General features: G+C 42.8%; 1 protein-coding gene across 43 annotated transcripts in view; it reads right to left on the minus strand.

Annotated features, from left to right (window-relative positions):
- The window catches only part of madd (MAP-kinase activating death domain), a 98,552-nt gene that overhangs the window by 56,753 nt on the left and 19,301 nt on the right, over positions 1 to 22,498 (minus strand). For all 43 annotated transcript variants that reach the window (XM_035417620.1, XM_035417641.1, XM_035417618.1 and 40 more), the window contains exons 2-3: positions 10,532 to 10,744; positions 8,513 to 9,166 (exon numbers count right to left, since the gene is read on the minus strand). In XM_035417620.1, the coding sequence (XP_035273511.1) occupies positions 8,513 to 9,166; positions 10,532 to 10,590 (713 nt within the window). In that variant the 5' untranslated portion in view covers positions 10,591 to 10,744. The remainder of the gene's footprint in view (positions 1 to 8,512; positions 9,167 to 10,531; positions 10,745 to 22,498) is intronic.

Consider the following 22,498-nt stretch of genomic DNA (forward strand, 5'->3'; position numbering starts at 1 on the left):
GCTTAAAAAAAGGGGGACTGCTAATCCTACTTATTATAAACCAAGAGGCAAAGCCTTTTATCCAAGATCCCCAATCATACTCTGACATGCTTTATTAACACAAGCTGTAATTTCAAAGAACTGCAACTTTCAGTCGATCCACTAAACCTTTTCATGTTACCATACCAACTCACAACAGGATGTCTGTGTTATATAATAAATTCAATAACACTGTTAGGCCTCGCCTTCTGTTTCCCTAGAAAGCACCATCAGCCACCTGTTCTTGCCAAATTCCAAGACATTAAGAACAGGAGCAAATCTATTCACCTTTGGGTTTATGTTCGGTTTTGAAAATACTGCATCATTACCTTTCTATTATAAATACTGCATCTAAAAGCATGCAAGAACATTATCCTTATGCATAAGGCATACTTTGACATCAAGCAGCGGTTACCAAAATATTACATGACAGTTGAGAAGCACAGCTATAAGACGAATGTCAGGGTCTTGAAAAGCTGTATAGTCTTGCATAGGGGCCACCTAACAGCAAGACAGGGCCCCCTCACGAGACCAAGTAGCAGCAGGCTAACAACAGAGGCCTGACCATCTGACCACGATGCCCTCCATCTGGCCATGGTAGCCATCTGATGCGTCAATTGCATGTTTGTTTGATTAAGAGCCCTCGAGGCTAATCAACGCCGGTCGCGCCATTCAATTCCAGCGCATCTGCTGCGACTAGCAAAAACAAATGACAGTTGTGTTGTGTGCTCGCCTGCTGCGAGCGATCGCGCGTCCGTGGATCGTCGGGGCTCTCAATCTGCTGCGAAACCTTCTCAGCCTGCTGTTTAACGACGTTATGCAAGGTTTGCCGCTGCTGCCAGAACTGAAATGTCACAAAGCTGCGAGCTGGCAGTTATTTGAACGAGGATACGGTTTTGCGTCTCGGCCCTCCGATGTAACCGAGCCTGCGCCAGTGGGAAGGGCATTCTGCGCTGTCCTTGGACCGACAAATGGCGATCGCGGCGGGAATTAGGAGCTGCTCCGATGATGAAAATCATGACCGCCTCCGTCCTTCCAGATTCTTCCTAAATAGACATGGCTCATCAGGCTGAAGGTGACAGAGGCCTGGCCACAAGAAAGAGCCGTATATTAACTTGAATGGAACCAGATCTATCCCAAAAGTCCCTCCATTGTCTTGCCATTCCAGCAGCCAAAGGAGCAATCTAACAGCCTCCAATGACTCTGTCTTTTCATCCCATTACTTATAATTTCACATACAAAACTATTACTGTGCAATGAAGCAAATTAAGTAGCCTATCTGTATTAACACTTAAATTTGCCACTTACAGACAAGCAGTTAGCAATCTAAAGGGGGAAAAAAACACTTCCTACTTCCTAGCTTTCAACCTACCTCACTGTCATACAGTAGAAACTTCTACCACTTGCCTTTTGAACTGGCCTTGGAATTCAAAACCACTGTAAATATGAACATCAATGATCTTATGATACCCTGCAGAGGAAAACATGGGTTCTACCACTTGTTTTGTTTTCCTGAGCAGTGCCTCAGACCCAAGACTAGCAGATGGCCAACCTTAATTCACTCTGAACTGGCAACCCCCTCTTTTGATGAAGCCTAAAATGGCACCTGGGGCCATTCTCTGGAAAAGAAGGGAGGCTGTTACTGGAGGGGTGCTCTAGATCCCAGAGATCTAGAGCACTTAAGCTTTAGCTTAGGGCTGCAAAACAAGGTCCATAATTCAGAACAGATGGCACTCCTGTCATTTCTGAGGACTTCAGTGAGTCCATCGAAAAGTTCAGGCACTCGTTTTTTTCAAGCAGTAACAAGTTTTTTTTTTGTGATTATAGATGAGTGTCATATTCATAGTCATTTAATTTAAAATATTCTTAATTGCTTTGGAGTCAATCGGGACATGACATCTGGGATATCTAAATACATGTACAATACTCAATGCTTGCATGAACACAATGTGCCTGTATGGATGCATGAAAGCGATATAGCTAGTTTTTATTCTCATTACTCTCTGAATCATCACTAGTACTGTACTGAACATTTCCCTCTGTGTATTTTATACACAGTTATGCATGTATACTGCTGGAGGCAAACCCAATGAGATTCATGAATAATCTATTTACAACCTAAAACAGTAGTGGTTATAATTTCTTCAATCATTATAAAGGGACACATTTAGGAGTGCATACATTTTAGAAAGCCTTTAACCATGTAAGCAGTGATGAAAGCTTTTTTCTGAAATATTTGCTTTTGCTTTTTTTTCCCCCCATTCTTTCCCTTTCCCATCACCCTTCTCTCTCTTTCACTTCTTTCTTTGTGCACCCTGCCCTTATCGGCTTCCAAATAAGAATAATATTTTTGTAAATGTTGATTTACCCTTTTACCAAACCTTTACCTAACTTTTCTTTGACGTCAAAATTTATTTTATATTTTCAAAAATAATATTAACACTTGAATATTTGAAAACCCAAATGACAGAAGGCACAGCATCTGTTATCTTAGCTATATTACATCTGGGACTTGGGAGTTTCTGGTTTTCCAGAAAAAGTCAATAAGTATGAGGCAACGAAAGGCTTACTGTACCGAGCAAATCAATAGCTCTCAGAGCAGATTCATCAGTGTTTTGTGCTGCCAGCAGGCAAACCTTTTCTCTGCATCTTACATTCTCAAAGAAACACCCTCGGAGGCTTTAAAGCTGCGCAGAGAACCTGCAGACCATAGAGTCCTCCAGGCACTTGCATAACAAAGGTCATGTGAGCATAACAACCGCACATCTGCCTCTGCCATGCCATAGATGTGAGGCTTCTCACTAAATCTGTTGCATAAACCGCACCTGTGAACACAGGCTTCTCCATCCTCATTTGAGAAGGACATCAGGACATTTCTGCATGCTGAGCAGCACATTTACAGGCGAATACTCTCAACTGGCACTGCACCTAACATGGCCACAGCTCACCTAAAATGGCTACAATACAGTACAGCACAAACCATGCAAATACCCAAGGGGTTCAGCTGGCAAAATATTCACAAAGAACATGCAGCTAAATATACTAAACGGAGCCCATTTTACCATGTTTGCCTGGCAGGGGAGTTGTGATCCAGCCTGATTCTACGCCTGATTCTCAACAGTCGGCACGAGTTGTGTCTTCATTAGTCAGCGTCTGTGTATGTCAGTATGTAAAAATGACAGTGTTTAGGTTCGACTGTATGAGCCTATCCTCGTTGAGCATGTGCATAGTTGTGACTGATCAGTGTATGTATTCATGTGCACGTCGTATGGGTACCAGCAAAAATGTGAGCATGCGTGTGCCTGAAAGAGATCATTTGTATGTTCATGAATTAATGTGTGCGTTATGTCATGCACGCATTTGTGTTTGCATGCATGTCTGTGTGTTTGTACACGTTTGAGTACGTGAGACCGTATGCATGCGAGACTGCATGTGTGTGTGTGTGTGCACATTGTGCGTGCAACATGCGTGTGTTAATTCATGCATGTACATGAAGGTATATGTGCATCTGAGAGTGAGGGGGGTAGACAGAAAGAGGGCAGAGTGAGGAGAGACAGAAAGAGAGAGAGAGGGGGAAGAGAGAGGGAGAGATTTCATGTGCTCTGTCATATCCCCTCCCATGCTCCACTAAATATAGTTGAGTGAGAGAGAGAGAGACAGAGAGAGAGAAAGAGAGCGAGAAGGGGGGGGAGAGAGAGAGAGAGAGAGAGAGAGATTTCATGTGCGTTGTCATATCCCCTCCCATGCTTCACTAAATGTAGTTGACAGTCATGATGAAGCCATTTCAGACAGACCAGGCCTAGAGGAAGCCACACCATGAGAAAAGGCAAGGTCACCCTGGCTCACTCTGCTCTGCCTAACAGCATGCTTTATTTCAGCTCTCCTTACATCACATTTATGATCTGCTCTAAAACTAGAGGTGCGCAGATATGGCAGAAGTGAAAATGTGCTTCAGTGTTTAGTCCAACACAGGGCACTCAAGGAGACCTTGTGATGACAGATTATAACCTCTTCATGCACCTTATGTAGTACATGGACTTCCCACCTGGCTAGCAGCTTAGAAAGTGTGCCAGCTAATATGTAGCCAACAGTATTCCTGGGCTTTTTTGTCAGGTTAGCAAATTCACTTAGGTCTATCTGATCACAAACTCTAATACCACTTAACCAAGGCCTATGGGTCAATGCAAGATTATCGCACTCCTCTTTGTATAAATCAATAGTTTCTTCACCATACCAATTTATTAGCTACTGTTTGGTGTTTCTGGATTACCGTTAAATGCTATTGACATGACTTTTAACTGAATGTTACATGCCTGTGATAAGGATAGAAATGACAGTAACAACTCAAGAGCACAGCAGATGAAAATGGAAAACCATTTTATGAAAAATATAACATTCAGATTACAGCATCTGCAGCAATCGTCCTCAAATTTGTGTAAATGTACTTACATTATCACAGCCTCTTTGGCTGAGAAAAAAAGATAAATCTCAATACAAGTCTAATCCATATGGGGGAAAAAATGAAATATCTGCCAGTGGTTCAGTGGGTGTTTCAGTGACCTCCCAGTATGTACGCTCAGTCCTTGACTAAAAAAGTGCTCTCCAAGGCACTGGTTCCAGAAACACAGTTAGGGACCCACTGATGGGTAGGGACAGTGGTTAAAGTGGGTCACAAGATATATCCGATACACAAAACATGTAGCCTATACACAGAACACATTTTCCACAGTAATTCCCATCAGTGTACATCCAGAAAAATACTCTCCATGCAGTTTCTGCATGTCATGTTGAAAACAATTGAATTACTAACTTGAATTACTTGCATTAAGTTACACTTTAAGAATGGCTGGGTAACAGAAACATAGGCCAGCAGGTTTTGGCAACAGTGAGTTGACTTTCAGTTTTGCGGTCGTCCGTAAGACAAAAGTAACATTCACAGGTAGCTTTCACTGCCCAGAAACAGCAGGACAATTCTGTAGACTAAGCCATAACAGCAATTTGACAACACGCATTTTTTAAAAGGCCGTCTCCACGACCGTATATATGTACCGTAATAAATTCAAATTACCCAGCTCCCCGTGGGACATTATGCATGAGAATGTGCTGAAGAAATACACGGTTTTAACCGCGATATATCTGAGTAAACCAGGCAACCCTGGCACAGCCAACGGGGCGTGAAATTGCCGCTTCCCGATTAAGCCGGCGCCATAAACACTGTTCTGATGGGAGATATGACTCCAGGAACAAAATTGACACAGACAAAAAACTGTAAGCAGGTTTCTTCACCCCAACACACACCTGACTGCTGAGTCCATAAATACTGCAGAGTCAAACACTGTTTCTGCCCTGTTTGACAAGGTGCTTTAATAGCACAGCAATTTCAAGAGTTTTTACACTGAGTGAACCATAAATAATGCACATTCATGAATGATATTTAATAAAGTGATGTGAAAAAGAAAGTACACCCTATTTAAATTCAATGCCCCACATACAAGGACATAACTAACCCAATCCTCAAATCCTAACAGTTGATAAATCTAACCTCAAATGATAAATATCAGGAAACATTTTCTTTTGTCATTATGCACTAGGGCTGTCAAAAAATATTTGAAGTTCGAAAACTATTCGAAAATCTTTTTTTTTTTTTTTTTTTTAAGTTTGAACCTAAATTTGAGCATTCGAATATTAGTTTTGGATCCCGCGTTTTGTAATTAACATGAATATACAGGCTTTAATTTCATGCGGCGAATCATGTTCAGGCACGCAAAATTCATTTCCTGTGCTAACGTTACTTCCTATGTCAACAAAAAACATTCTGCCCTGGACCCAGAGCAAGTGGATCGTCTGGTTATCCGTGCCCCCGGTGATACTTTCAGCTCCATGGACACCTAACGTTACTGGTCAGCTAGCCTCGCGAGCCAGTCTCTTTTTTCACTTCGTTGAACAGATCTGGTCAGCTAACAATTTCGGCTAAATAATGTTCCCATGGCAGGCTATGTTTCCTTTTTTTTGATAAAATTGAACGATGAAAGAAGTTAAACAAACTAAACAGAGTAAGTCATTTATGTTGTTTTAGGCTACAGGTATTAGCCGTTTGAATAGTTTTTGTGTTAAGAAATAAACAGGGAATTCCTATAAACAATCATTTCCCTATTATTGTGATCAATAAATGCCGAGTTGTGGCAAATTACATCCACGAGAGTATTTTATTCATTTGCATATTAGGCTATAAAAACTGCAGGGGGCTCATTTATAAAATGAACTTGCGTGCATACGCCAGTGAAGACATGACGTAGAGCCACAACCGTTTCCACGGTCAAATCGAGTCATGTTGAAATTTTATAAATCACTACCTTGCCATGATTTTCTACATACGCGCCACACAGTTGATCTAAAATACGTTTTATAAATGAGGCCCCAGATGTAGTAACCTAGTATGAAAGTTGTCCTCTATTCTACTGCCCGCTTGTGGAAAATAACGCGCAGGCCAGTTTAGAGGGAGCGTCACGTGCATATTGCGCCTGACAATAAGCAGCTTATTTTTGTGAATTATAGGCAAATGATATTCAAATATACTCGAACTCTAACTAATTACAAAAGCTAATATTCAAACTCAATTTCATGGCACTTTTGACAGCGTTATTATGCACTCAACCAAAAATGAGCCTTCTGTGCCACAAGTCTTCTGTACAAAAGTAAGTGCACCCCATGATTCAGCTGCTTCTAGAACTCTCTTTAGTAACAAAAATCTTAAAATAGACCAATCATTTTCTTTACAGCTTTATCATTACATCAGTCTCTTACATCACATGGAAGGAATTCTGGCTCACAGCTTCTAAGAAACTGCTTCAGCTCATTGGTGTTTGAGGGGATTTGTTTATGCATAGATCTCTTAAAGAGAACATCTCAGTGGGGTTGAGGTCTGTACTTTCATTCAGGAATTCCAGAACCCAGATACCTTTCTTTTTCAGCCATTAACTGGTGCTCGTAGGATCATTGACCTGTAGCATAATCTACTTTCAGCCAAAGTTCAGTGGTTGGAGAGATGGTCTCACATTTTCCTCTACAATGCGCTGGTAGAGAGAGGAATTCATGGTAGATGCAATGACTGTGAGGCATCCAGGTCCTAGGGCTTAAAAACAGCCCCAAACCATCACCCCATAGTGCTTGACAGTTGGCATGAGGTTCTTGTGGTGATGTGCAGCGCTCGTGTTTCAGCAAACATGGTTGTGCATAACAGCCAACTACAATTCAGTCTAATCTGTACAGTCTTGTGGTTCATACAATTTTGCATAGCTAAACCGTGCTGCAATGTTCTTTTTGAAGATAAGGGGTTTTCTCCTTGCTATCCTCCCAAGAAAACCATACTTTTTCAAAAAATTTCTGTATGACCCTGAATGTACATTGCAGTCAGTAAGTATTTGACAGTGACGGAATTTTTGTTGTTTTGGTTTTCTGCGCCAGCACATTGGATTTAAATTGACACAATAAAGGTTAAAGTGCAGACTATCAGCTTTAATATAAGGGTACATTTGTGTGTATGAGTCACATGGAGTTTCAATTACCTACTGTTCGGAATTGGTGAGGACTAAATGAGGGTTAGTTATATCCTAATGTGTAAGATCATAGAAATAAAAGACGGTGTCCTTTCTTTTTCACATCACTGTATGTGCGTTTACACCTGCTTGGATCAACAGTTTTGGATTTGGCTGATGACCATATATATGCACAGGAGTATTGCTTAGATAAAGTATACCACATGGTAAATCAAGTTCAAGACAAGTTCCAAATTAAATACTCCTATGAAATGTTTACTTCTCAAATTGAAAGCTTAAGTTTACTCTACATCAATATTCATACTAAAACTGCAGTTGTACCCTTGAACAACCTAAACCAGAATTGCTTCAAGTAAATATCCAGCTGTATGAATAGATTGTATATAAAGAATGTGAGCTGTGTGAGTCCCTCTGGATAAAACCATCTGTCTAATTACTAAATACATCTCATGAAATACAGTCAGGCATCCACCACTGGTGCAAGACAAGATAGACAGATAAACCATCTCAAGACTGACAGGATGAAAGAGTTCATCTACCAGGATATGATGATCTCAGGGAAAGAGGCATGCATTTCATGAATAAATAGGAGGTCAGTTAACACAATAATAAGCAACAACACAGATACGATGCCATTGGAGAGAAGTTAACAGCAATGAAGGAGAGTGCAGAGATGGCAAACCAAGCAGATAGCATAGGGCTCTTGGCACAAGTGCGCTCTACATTTAGCTCAGGTGCAAAGGTCACTCGACCGCTTAGGTACACAACCCGAGACCTACACCCAACAACTTTTCCCAGGGCAGCCACTGCCCTTAATTGCTGACCTAGGATCCCAACTAAAATCATGATCTTAACTATATAATCTTCATATTTACAAGGCCCAACTGACCCCAAATCAGCACTTTAGGGCAACTTCTTCCCACAGCTGTGGGGCTCACCTCTGAACGCCCTTGGGGATGCCGGCCTTCTGGGTGAGCCTCTCGCTGCAGCAGTCCACCAGCCTCTTCAGGATGTACAGGCACTCCCGGAAGGTGGAGAAGAAGGGGTAGTGGCTGAGGACGCAGAGGGAGGTCAGGGTGCTGTTGCGGTTCCTGGGGGCCAGATTGGCGCTCCGCTTTGACCGGGGCGACCTGCCTCCATCCGGGGCGGGGTCGGCGCCGGGGGGCGCCAGGGACGAGCCGCTCCCGGAGCTCTCGCTGCCGGCCTCCTCAGGCTCGGGCCCCGCCCCTCCCGCTGCGTCGCCCCCGGCGCCGTGCTCCGGGCCCTGGGGGGCCGGGGCGGCCTTTGGGGGCCTCTCCTTGTCGCGGCTGCGGTGGCCCTCCCCGCGCTCGGCCTTGCCCAGGCGCCTCTGGAAGGAGCGGTAGAAGTTGACACAGATGCCATAGCGCGTCACGCCCGAGTCCTTGTCGGTGAGCGTGAAGACGAAGGATGTGTCGTCGCGGAGGCTCATGCGCTTCTGCCGGACGCTCAGGCACCCCTCGGGCTGGCAGAAGAACACCACGTCCGGTGGCAGCGGGAAGTCGTGGTGGTCCTCCAGGGGATAGCGGCGGAGCAGCTGGGGGGTCTGGGCCACACTGTCACTGCTGGGCTGCCTGCGGGGGTGGGGGGGGGGGAGGAGCAGCACCTCGTCAGTAACAGTAACCAAACTTCCACAGCACCAACAGGCAGCCTTACACTCAATACAGGCCACGCTCTGGCCTCTTCCAGACTATCATATTTTTAGACCTGCCTTGGATCTTCCCATAGAATCAGATAAAATTACATTTCTGTCAGCTGTTCAATCACTTTGTAGTACTATTTGCTTTGCCCTCTTTAACTTTGAATATCAAATTAGCCATTTCAATTTTCAGTTTTGTGTATCTCTGCAACAGTTAAACAATTTGTGTAAACATGGAAGAAAACAACTCACTTAATCAATTACCAAATGATATTGTTAAATCAATTGGTTCAAATTGCTAAATAAATTAGTTCATATTGCTAAATAGATTACTTCATATTAAAGACTATCCCAAAGCAGGACAGATAAACATTCAGACCAACTGTGCCTCCGATTTATAGCTCTTGTCCTTATGTGGTCCTGTGTATCTTGACTTCCGTTTTTTTCAACTGATCCCTTAACTTAATAGATGTCAGGACGTGTGTAGCAAAGGGATCTGACCATGATGTGTCTGGTTCAAGTATAAAGTGAAATAACTGCTAGGCGCGATACTGTTCCAATAAATAACAGTGAACTGATAAAACCAAAGCCATTTCCTACTTCCTACTTTGGGACTTACATTCCAAACATTACAACTCGAAACTACGACTGGGCACAAAGTAACAGAGGAATGAAGGAGAGTCTAGTATCACCTTCACCTTCAAGTTCTTAACAACAAAAAGAGACTCACAACAAATAACTTTAGATTTAACACCAGTAGAATCCAGATCAGTGTTCAATGAATGGCTCATAAATGTTATTGTATAGGTAGTGGGCTGCCTCAGGACAAGGTCTGACAGATGCTGCATTGTGGTCAACTACTGCCCAGAGTTTGTTTGCCTTGATGCAGTTTAATCACTGTGCCAATCTCATAATTTCTGTGAATGCTTCCCTAAGCTTCCCTACAAGTTCCCTAAGTGGTGTAATATAGAATAATATAGAATTACCAAACAGTTATAAGCCTTTCAGCTTAAATGTATAAACCTTCAGTGGCAGAAACTGATAAAGGCACATAAGATGAAATAACTACAAAGTGATACATTAAATTATAACATTTTTAAAAAAGTTGTAAACATGGGCTAATTCTACTGTTGGGCTTATCTTAAAGGATAAATTAGGCTTACCAAGATAGCTGAACAATGTTTTAGAAACATGCACTTACGAACCTACATTACAAATCTAAAGCATGCAAGGACTGGTAAGCTTATTGAAAAGGATGAATTTTGGATGTGCATACAATGCTGAACTGGACAACACCCACCTGGCTCCGACTACCACCAGGTAGTCCAGTAGGCGGGGGCATGGCTTCTTTCTCTCCATTTTGAAAGAGGCCCTCCTCTATGTCATTGCAGCCTGGGAATAATATCGGGCGGCCGTCCAATCAGGAAGCGAGGGACCTAGGACTGGGAGGGGTTCTCAGTCGTCCTGGGAGTCATCGTGAGGCAAAGGGAAAACTCGCTGTCGTGGAAACGACCTGGAAGACAACAATGACAAAAAAGTAGGTGTGAGGTGACTTGTGAGTCATTTTAACATCAGTAACCATATCAATACATTAATGTCAAAGATTACATCCATAGACATTTCAGTATGAACAACATAATTAGGAACAACCCATAAACATTTGCCTGTGAAGGATTATTGAAGCGGCAGCAAGTAAGCACCTTTATTAAAGACAAGCATACACAACATATTAAGTGCAGGATAGGACCAAACAAAAGGCTGCATCTTTTTGGAAACCAATCATTTCACTGCTGAAAGAAACTAAACAGTCGCACTCTTCCCACAATGTACAACTGGCAGTACCCCCAGCACTAAGACTACCTTACTTTGCAGGATCTTGAATAAAAAATAAAAACCGGTCCCCACAGACTGGTCGAATCGTGCCGGAGGTAGTCGGGGCTCTTACGGGCTCCTTAAAGCAGCTTAGCCTCTGAGCGCCAAAAAAAGGGGAGGGTCAAAGCGCTCACAGCTCCTGTGAGACACGTGTCACGGTGCAGTGGCCTGGCCCGGGACTGGGGCCGGGGCCGGGGCTGTTTGGCGCTCACATGCGCCGGCAGCCCTTTCACCGGGCTAACGGGCCCCTGAGGCGGGGCCTCCCAAACATAATCTCCCTCACGCAGGAATTCACCATGACGTCCGCTGGCCCGCCCTGCAGAGAGCCGCTAAACCAACTAGCACAGACTGTACCAGACCAAAATCAGCTTCTGAAATAGCCTGTATACAACACCGCATATCCCGCAATGCTCTGTGCGTCGTCAAAGGAGTGGCAACAGAGAGGGTGCGTGAACTGTGTGGGGGTGGGGTCAGGGGGCGTGTCCCCAGAGGACCAGCTGACCTCATGTCATCGGGCCACACAGCCAAAGCAGAGGGTGATAAGCTCTGAATCAAGGCTCAGCTCCCAGGACTTTCCCACAGCAGATAGAGCTCTTATTCACTCAAAACAACTGTGCTGACACAGCGGACAGACACAAAGCCACTTTGTGCACCTACTACTCGACTCAGCTTCTTAGCTAATTTTACAGAGTTGGTTGTTGGTGAGGGTTTTCGTTGCCTATGGGAAACTCCTGGTAGAATTGGAGACCCTTCAATTCCAATAAAAAACATCCCAGGAAACTTCATTAAGACTAACGACAGAGGATGATCACGTTGGACTGTGTACCAAAACACAACCACACCACCCACAACTGTACCCACCATTTTCAGGTGACAGGATAATTTGTATATATCGTAGGCTCTGATATTCCCTTCTTAGAACTGAGCTGAAAACAGCACAATGGAATGAGACGAAGCACAGGAGAGGGTCTGAAAAAATAACATAACCTGCCCGTGCAGGGTAGTGATAATGCACTTTCCAAATATTCAAATACCCTCTTTGATCTGCGGGCTGGCCTGCCACAGGTTTGCACTTCAGTGCGATATGAAGAGACCGGCACCCAGGGCCCCTAATTAAGCATAATTTTCTTCTCTCGCTCAGTCTTCTCGACTGCCGTCCGCAGCTAAACGCAACTTTGAGCTGGCCTGTACATGTGACCGAGTGAAGGCTAATAACGGGCCACAAAACATGAAGGCTGATAACGGGGGACAAAGTGATGTCCTGGCAGAAATTATGCATTTAGTACAATTAGCCACCCAAATCATCTCGCGGCGTATTGATATTATGACTAAAATTTTGAACAAGAAACTTTACCTGTGATGTCACCGGAGAAGCTCCGCCCACATAATTTCATTGAGACTCAGAAGGTGCTCCTGATTTAAGACAGCGGTGAATGAGGTCCAACCGAGAGAAGCCAGCCCAGGCCTGGCCCTACTGCCTGCCATCTACCCAGCTGCTCACAAAGCAAGATGAGGATCCTGAGGCCCCATGAGTCACCTGCACGCTTCTGACATCTGATGACCTCATTAAAATTAGAGCACCATCTGTAATGGCTACAGTGCAGAATGGCCATCTTCAAATTAGGTCAATGTAAATAATTTACAAGGTAAACAGTAAATATATTTCAATTTAAATATATTTCACAGGAGGGTAACAGAATGAATAGATCGCTCATGTAATCTTGTATTTTTAGCCATGCTGAATCCCTGGTTCTGAGGGAAGTCATTGTCAATGTAAACCATGGAAAACCATATGACGTAAATATAAACATGGCCTGGGTCAATACTGAGGATTTCAGACCTTTAACAAGTCATTATCAGTCATTAAATTGAGTGAGCTGAGTCATTGCCTCTTTGTATGAGATACAAAGCCTGTATCCGCCAGAGCTGTAGACTGCAAGGCCTATTCGGTCTAATAGCACCGCCATGGAAACAGCTCTCAGCTCAATGAATGCGCATAACTATGTGGTTGCAAATCTGTGAATGCACAAATCTCGTTAAAAATTCATCTTAGTCTAACAGATGACTCGGTAATGGCTCTTAAATGATGCCTGTCCCCAACAGTGAAATCTGTGCATTCCTAAACCCAAAGGCGTCCCATTTTCTGACGGCGAGACAGTGCGGAATCCATCAGAATATATCAGCCCTCCACCGCCCCTCGCTCTAGATTGCCGCATCAATCTTTGACCCTGGCCTGCCGTAGCCGAGACGAGCGCTCAATCAAGCGACGCCTCTGCCGCATTTCCATTCTGCTGAGGCAGCAGTTTCTGCGCGCGGCCGAAATAAATAAGGATTCGACGCGCCGGGGCCGACTGGGCAAGAAAGCGCAAGCGATCACGCGAGGGAGACGGGTGCCTGCTTTACAGAAAACTCACTCGCTCCTCGCTCATGAATCACCACCCAATAAATGCTGAGAATCACAGACCAACATAAAGGCAGCCATTAAGGATACTACATTTCAATTGACCACCCGTTCAACGTACACTCTGCTGTACCATTTGCCTCAGTAAACTGAGTGACTTTATGAGAAGACTCTTTTAGCAAACATCATGGGGTTTGCTAAAGCCACCCTTCCCTCTTGGCTGCCATGATTAGCACTCATAAACCAGGCAAGACTGCCCACATGAATGGATCAGGAATTTATGACAAACCTGTAATGGCAGAACAACTGTGTGGTGCTCTGTGGATGCTGGGCAGGCGGTTCTCTTATAAAGAACTGCACTGAGGGGTCAACAAACATCAGACAGTACAGTCTTTATTAACGCCACCCTACAGGAGTTACCATACAAATGGCCACAGACTAAAAAGCTACCACATCAACTTTCATTTTCTTTTGGGCAGAGCAATAAAGACTGTATTTGGCAGGAAATTTATTAAAGCAAATGTACATAAGACTTTAATCAACAGAGTAAATGAAGCATATCCATACAGTTCAAACAAAAACAGTGCCGCTGTAACACTAACAGTTCAAAAGGAGGATATGGAAAGGCAAACGCTGCTTACAAAAGAGCAGGAAGAAGATGAATGAACACCTTTTCTAAATGCTTCCCCGGCTCATCAGTTCCCCTGGTACCTGCAGATCTGCTTTGCAGCTGCTGGGTAAAAATGTCCGCCGGTGTTACGCTCCATTTCTCTACAAAGTAAGGGACGTGCTCCTGTGGCTGGCCAGGTGAAGGACAGGAAGGAGACTCGCGTCCCCAGACAGCACTCCATCGTCTGCTGCCCTCAGTGCAGACAGGTCATGAGAGCTTGTCAAAACAAGAACGGCGCAGCTGGTGTTTGACTGACAGGAAGAGCAGAGGATAATCAACAAGTCCACACGCGTGCAATGTAAAGATTCCGATTAGCTGGGCAGCTCATTTCCATCTGTCATAAAAACTAAAAATAAACAACAGTATCTAGCCTAAACATTGGCTGGGACCTGATTTTTCAGGGGGCCAAACCCTGAAGGTGAAGGAAATGCTTAAAAAAAAACAAAAAAAACATTGCCATTACATACAATATATTTGCAGAACTGATACCAAAAAATAAAACAGGCTACAAGTACTGCTTCAACAATATATATATTTTTAACTTGTCCCTGGTCCCCTTTATTAGCACTCTTACAACTGAATGTTCATCAGTAGAACTACCCTGAGAAATTTTTTTCTGAATGACATACAACTTGCCATGTACCATCCTTGGACCCTAACTAAATCATGAAGGAAAGGTTGGTATATCAAAAAAGCCTGCTATGAATGTGAGTTCATACAATGTCACTTCGAACACATGAGCCCAGGAAAGGCTTCTGTGAGAGAATACTGAAATGAGGGTAGCGTTCTGCTGATGCACAGGCAGATTCTGTCCACCTATTATTTTAATTGCTTCTAGCTCTAGCACTGTTGGTGAATATATGTCATGGACAGCACGTCAAAAAATGCATTAGATGGGCTTTATTGTACACAAGAAGGTACCATTGTTTCCTTTTATAACCTGGCAGATAACAAAAAAATGACAGAAAAAAAAGAAGTCCATGAAAATGTGATTATTGACTGGAATACAATTGGCCACATCAGATTTGGTTTTACATTTTGAGGACATGACAGTCAGTCAGTAAACAAAATCTGCAATGCAACAACAATGCATCCTATCAACAGCATGAGCCGTGGTGCCGGGGAATAATCACTTCCCTATAAGGTAAGCAATATAAAAAGGAAATCCATATTTTTATGCTACGTTTGTTTGAAATAAAACCTTGACAGCAACTCACTCCCACCACTTTGAGCATTTGTACCAATTGCTGGTCTGTGGTAGACATATAGCCTAATACTTTTAAAACAAGATTCAACGACTTTCTGATCATATACAAATATGAACTGTTAGAAAGAAAGATGTAACCACACAGACAAAGCCTGCTGACATCCCAGCTGAGCTCTTAATAAAATTATTAAAAAGGACTGGTTTTACAATCTGGTTTTCAAACACTTTACAAGAGCTCAATGGCCACTTTATTAGCTACACCTCTCTAGCACTGGGTAGGACCCCCGTTACCTCCAGAATAGCCTGAATTCTTCATGGCATGCATTCAACAAGGTGCTAGAAACATTCCTTAGGGATCATGGTCCATCATGGTCACGCAGTTCCTGCACATGTTTTGGCCATACATTCCAGCTGCAAACATTCCTGTTCCACTTCAGCCCGAAGGCGCTCTATTGAATTGAGATGTGGGGATTATGTAGACCATAGGAGTAAAGTGAAGTCACTGTCACGTTAGTAGAACCAGCTGAGATGAGGCGTGCTGAGAAATGGTACCTTGCTGAAAATATCCATTCAAAAAATGATAGACTGTGGTCAGGGGTTAAATTGGGATTTGGGAGGTGGGTGGACCCTGAGATCCGGTGGGAGGTGGGTGAAAAAAGGTACAAACCAATGAATGTCTCAGTCAAAATAGTTGTATCTTTAATGTATTGTGCACATAGGCTAATTGTAATTAAGGAAAACAATGTTTTCAAAAGAATGTAGGCTATACTTGATGCAAGCTTTTACATAAAATATTTCAAGCTTATTGAGTGTCATTAATGCTGAAAATATTTCTTTTACCAACGAAAATAATCGGTCATCCTCCCTTTTTTCCTCCTTTATCCATCTTTCTTAAACTGTCGAATTGAAACAAAATAAAAAGCGGCGACTGGTGATCTGAAAATTGGTGGGGTGCAAAACTTTCCTTTAAACTAATCATTGATCTCAAAACTGTTTTAATTAATTTTCAGTGATTAACAAGCATGCAAACGATCGGACTAATCAATTGGAAATGGACACACGGCTTCTTCGCATTGTGTTAGAGAGATTAAATGATAAATGCGATTTAGAAAAATCCGTTTTAATCACTGAACAGTGGCGGAATCTTCCCGATTTTCCTTGAGTATCAATTCAATTAATTCACAAAATAGGCTACTCAATACTATCATATAGCCAGCTCTCCCCAAATAGGCAGTTTTAGCGAGTAGCCTAGGACTTAAAGCCTACATTTATTTTCATTTGCAGTACGAAATTGTGCATTTTTTATGCGCACATTAAATTTTTAATATTTGCGGATACATGCACTTCTTTCTCCGCACTAGTATTCATGGCAAATATCTGCAATGCGTAGACTGTAAACAAAATTGAAGTTGCAGGTTTTGTTTTTGCTGGTTATTCTGAATGCTAACATGGTAGATAACAAACAAGATACACCAGTCTGTTAAGTGTAGACGACTTGGTGATTAAAACGGATTTTTAACGGATAAATTGAATTTATGATTTAATCCCCCTAACACAGTATGAAGACGCTGTGTTTAGGCTACTTGCCATTTGATTAGTCCGGTCGTTGGCACACTTGATAATAAAGGAAAATTACTAGCCTAATGAAAACAGGTTGAGATCAGTGATTAGCCTAGTTAAAAGGAAAGTTTTGCGCCCCACCAATTTTCAGCTCACCAGTCGCTGCTGAAACGTTATGTAGGCCTATGTGGGAAATATTCAATCCTAGCTTAGCTGCTGACCAGCAACCTTCTGATTTTTCTCAAGCAATCAACGCTGCCGTTAATAATAGCCGGCGTTCGTGGGGGTTGCTTATTCATCTCTCTTTAAAATGTTGCATAGATGAAATTACACGTTAATGAAATTACATACCGCGTCCGCTTCCAAACAATCAAGACAACAATATTTTTCTTTCTGTGCCATGTCTATATAAACGACTGTTCCTCCTGAGTTTTTTTTTTCTTCAGATTTTTGATTGGTTGAGCGAGTAACTGGCTAGAGGGAACACATGGACTGGAGCATACGAAAAATGGACTGGATTGTCATAGTTATTTGTAAAACTCCCGGAAAAAATTATTTATTTATTTACCAAAGTTGGGTGGACGCCGTCCACCCACGTCCACCCCCAATTTAACCCCTGACTGTGGCTATGAAGGGATTTACTTGGTCAGAAACGGCCCCTTTCCACTGGGTTGTAGGAACTAGAAGCAGGCAGGAAATTCCCACATCAGAAAGTAAAACAGTTCCTGGGGCACGTTCACATTTGGTGTCCCACTGCAGTTCCACAACTGTGAAGCTCTGGGGCGGCAGGGTAGCCGAATGGTAGGGTGTTTGGCAACTGTAGTTGCTGTGAGTTACTGGTTCGAGCCCCTGGTGGGTATATAGAGATGCTGGCTTATATCTGAAGAGATGAAGTTGGGTCACAAAATGAAAGAACTCATTCACTCAATCAATCAAATTTTATTTGTATAGCGTATTTTACAGCAGTTGTCACAATACGCTTTACAGACAACCCTGGCCTAAACCCCCACAGGAGCAGGCCTAAGGCAACAGTGGCAAGGAAAACTCCCTGTGGCAGATGGGAAGAAACCTTGGAAGGAACCAGGCTCAAGGGGGAAACCCATCCTCCTCTGGTCGGCTCAGGGTGCCGACTGGTGACCAGCATGTCAGCCAGTTTTATAAGATATGTGATGTGGCTCAGATGATTGTCATTGGGTCCTTGAGCAAATCCCTTAACCCAAAGATGGGGCTTTAACCCCGGTTCGTTCTCTTCCCCACTTTCTTTGGGCAGTTTTTGAAAAAGAGAAACACGTTCCCAATGGACCTTCCCTGGTTAAATAAAGGATTTTTTAAAATGATGCAAAGAACCAACCTCTGTGGCCAAAAACTACATTCACTGATTCTAACTATTCACTGGTCCGTCTATTTGAGCCGCTCTGGTTATTGTGGTCTTTCATTTTTTTGTAATTCTGCTTCAGTTTTTTGTTTTGCCACTCTTTAGCAGAGTGGTCTATCTCCAGTTCACAGAAAGGCAAAGAAATCTTTCTTGCACCTTTTCATTAAGAGTCGCCCACTCAAATTCCCTCTGAACGTAGCCCTCCGACCAGAAAAAAAAACTGCTGATGGAACAAAGAGTTTTTTGAAGATTGAATCACAATGCCGAACATGCAACAAAAAAAACAAACTATCTGCCGTAGGTTCAGCTGAGGAGAGATCCTGCAAAATTTTGAGTCAGGGATCCAAATGCTAGTAGCCTACATGCATGCCTTCATTATGTCCAGGCTGGATTATTGTAAAGTTCTGTTTGTAGATTTACCAAACTATATTACGACACATAGTACAGAATGCAGCAGCCATCGTGCGTACCCAAACGTTACTCAAAACATATCACCCCTGGCCTTAGGCCTTTACATTGCTCCACATTAAATCCAGGGTTATAGGCTTTAAGTGCTGATAGCTGCCTATAAAGCATCCAATGGCCTTGAAGCTTCATACCTGCAGGATGTGACTGAACTCCATGGTCCTAGCTGAACCCTACACTCAGAAACTGGTAAGTTCATGTTGGTCCTCACAAGTCAATTAATCCCAGAGAGGATAAGAGCTTTTAGCTATTCTGCACCTCACTTAAATTAAAATACAGATGCTCAGAGGTTCAGTTCAATTGGGTCATTTAAATCAGGTCTTCACACAGAACTTGTGTGCTTACAACTCTTAGTCTGGACTATTTAGCAGATTCTTAATTGCAATTTTCTTGTAAATTGTTCAGGGAAGCACAAAAAGAGAGCTGTGTAAGAGCTTTTTGTGTTGCATTTCATCTAACCAACAACATGGCGGAGGAACCTTCCGCCAAATCGACATACTCAACACCACCCCCAAACTCACAGAGATGTGCCTAAAGTCTAGCCAAGACGACGCTGTCAAAAGATGACAACGGCGACAAAGGACATTGAGGAGTGATTCAGTAGGACTGGCATGGTGACGCAGACAAAATGAGTTATGGCTGCAAGCTGAAAGCACTTCTTTAAGATTTGAAATATTCAGTTAAGGAGAAATTGTTTCACAATAGATGTTTGATATTTTCAGCTGCCTTTCTCCAATTCACTACAGTTTTTATTACCCATTTATTTTTCCAGTCCATACAAATTGCCGACTGGTTCAAGCTAAAGCCTTAGTTATGAATACTGTTGCCATTAGCAGCGCCAGCAGCAAATTACAACCATTTCACACTGACACTCAAATATCAGGGCAGCGTAAGTGCCTCACCATTATCTGCATTCAAATGGGACTCCTGCAGAAGGTTTTACAGGGGGAAGAAAATCAGACCCATGCCTATCTCAGCAGTCTTGAGCAAGAATAACATGTTATTCAACTGAATTGCTCATAATTGCTTCTGTGAGTTTGACTCTTGACTTGACCAGAGCATGAGGAAAGGAAAACAATATGCATTAATAAAGGAACCAGAACCTGAAATGGGGGGGAAGACACTGAAATGTTCTGAATGAGTCCATGTAATAGGGTAGGGTGGGTTTTAAAGTCATAGTTTCTCAGGTTACTCTTGTGTTGGCACACCTAAACAGCGAACCAGACAGCCAGCTGATGCCAGAGGGAGATACATTTCTCCCGTCACTGGTCCTAACTTTTTCCAGTAGGACCGTGGAGTGGAAAGCAGCTGCTGGCTTGCAAGGGAAGCGTGTTGGAAGCGCTCGACTGCAGTGCTCAATGCACAGGACGCGGGGAGCAAAACCTAGCAGCACCAGCCTGAGAGAGGCAATTGCTGGCTTCAAATTGAGGTGAAAATTAGGGGGAAAAAAGGAACCCAGATCTGAAACCCAATCAAAAAATCCTTGATTGAATTACTGTGTCCGTGCAATTATGTAGGCTTTGCTGTTGCTAAATTTGTTGGGTCTGTGGGTCTGGTCTTTAAAAGCTCCACTTCAAAGCTAAGTAGTACAGGCTTTCCAGATTGGAAGCATTTGGCCAAAACTGCACACTTACCACCCCCGTCACAGACCATTGAAAACTAACATCACTCGATATGATTCATTTATAACCTTACTGAACCAGCCAACAAGCCTACAAGCATCCATTTGCAACCTCCACTAGACCGGAAAGCTAGGACTGGATTGTGAGGCGGCTAAGGTGTCAAGAAGGAACTGCCAAGAAGCGTGACTGTTCAGGGCATTTAACTGGGTTTAATACGTAGAGAGAAGAACATAAATGGTGACATACGTCTGTGATCTTCGATTTAAAGGACAGGCTGTATCAAGTCTGAAATTCTAGTCCTTCGTAAGACTCAATTCACACATGAAATCAGCAGAAACAGGTGTGTGTATGCCTCAGGGGAAAAATGGTAGTTAGGATATTTAGATTAAATTACCAATAAGAAAAAATTTGGGACACATAGAATCACCCTACCCATCGAATTAAGCAGCCATTCTCCTTGTAAGAAACAGTGTGGCTGTTGATAGGTGTTATTCTAATAAAAATAAACACTATTTACACTTTCCATGCAAATACAAGATATTTGTTCTTCACCTCTGACCTGTACTAGCCAATATAGATTTTATTTCCAGAATAACATACACTACAGCTGAGACACCAAAAGCTTCCATGCCAGTCAGCAGTCAAATCAAAATGTGACTGTGAATATTCTACTTGGTGAATTCTGCAACTGAAGCAACTGAATAATATTCTACAGTGCTTATACAACCATTACAATCAAATCTGGAATATCAGCAGCTCCAGAAAAAAAACACTCATATAGGAGCACAGTCAAGTGACAAGAAGACATTTTTTTTTTAATTTCCCCCTTTTTGTTTAAAAAAAAAATCAACATCTCTTTGCAATTCTAATGAGTCTTTTAATGCGTGGTGTCCTGCACCCAAAAAAACGCCACTTTGTGTGTGCAGCAGAGGTCAGCTTTACTGACTGCAGCCTTACACAAGAACACCACCCAAAGCTCATTCATCATGAATGAATCACTCACATGTGTAAGGTAAGGAGAAGTCCTTATCTGATCATATGGGTGCTGCACACACCAGGTAAACTCAACATGACCCTCCCTGGATCTTCCCCCTGCCCCTCCCTCAGCTCAGTTTAACAGGCACATTCTACAACTGAAATCACTGCAGAAAGGTATGCAATGCAACCAAAGCATTGCTCTCCACGTTACTGTTCCTGAAGAGAGAGAATGAGAAACCCGGGAATGGTGACTTCCTCATCCGCGTACATCACATGACCTCCCCAAGTACCATCCCTCCGCCCCGAGGTAATCCGATTCGGCTTCGTCGCCATAGCAACCCAATCTGCTTTCTTTTCAGCCCTGGTGCGGGCTGCTATTTTTATCAGAATTGCCACTGACCAAAACATGGGCGAGGGAGGAGAGGGAGGGGGCAAAAAATGACTCTTTTGGTGATTCTGTCCATGATACAGCCAATACAGCAAATAAACCCATACCAAGTGCAAGCTCCCACCAGTTGACAGCTTCCACAGACTGACATAAAAACACAGATTCAGATTCTGAGCGATAGACTGATGCCTGATCACTCGTGTTCATTACTATAGGTTGCACTTAAAGGTGCAGTATGGAAGTTTGGAGGAACGAGCAAGAGATAGCTAGATTTTGAAAAAAATTAATTAATACATTAATTCCACCCCTCCTCTCAGCACAAACACATTCACACGTGCTGCCTGACATACGAATGCTGGAGAGAGAAGACAAGAGGGCTGAAAAGAAGGGAGAGGACATCATGTCTAATTCACAGTTGGAAAGAAAACACATAACATCATTATAATAAATGAAAACAATTAACATAGCTATAGTTTTTATTTGCAGCTATGGGCTATATCAAGCATGATATTATTGGAAAAATGACTGAGCTTGATGCAGTATTGCTGGCTAGGGTAGCAGTTACAACAGCGATACTGCACAGCCAAATTTTATTTTGAATTAAATATTATGGGTTAAATGTTCTGTAACAAAAATAATATTTGTCGACAAAGTAGCTGCAAGTAAGCTAAGTTACCGAGCTAGTAGTTACCTACGTGATGATTTATTTCTGTTTGCAGAATTTCGAAG

Source organism: Anguilla anguilla, chromosome 5, assembly GCF_013347855.1.
Source record: "Anguilla anguilla isolate fAngAng1 chromosome 5, fAngAng1.pri, whole genome shotgun sequence".
Lineage (NCBI taxonomy): Eukaryota > Metazoa > Chordata > Actinopteri > Anguilliformes > Anguillidae > Anguilla > Anguilla anguilla.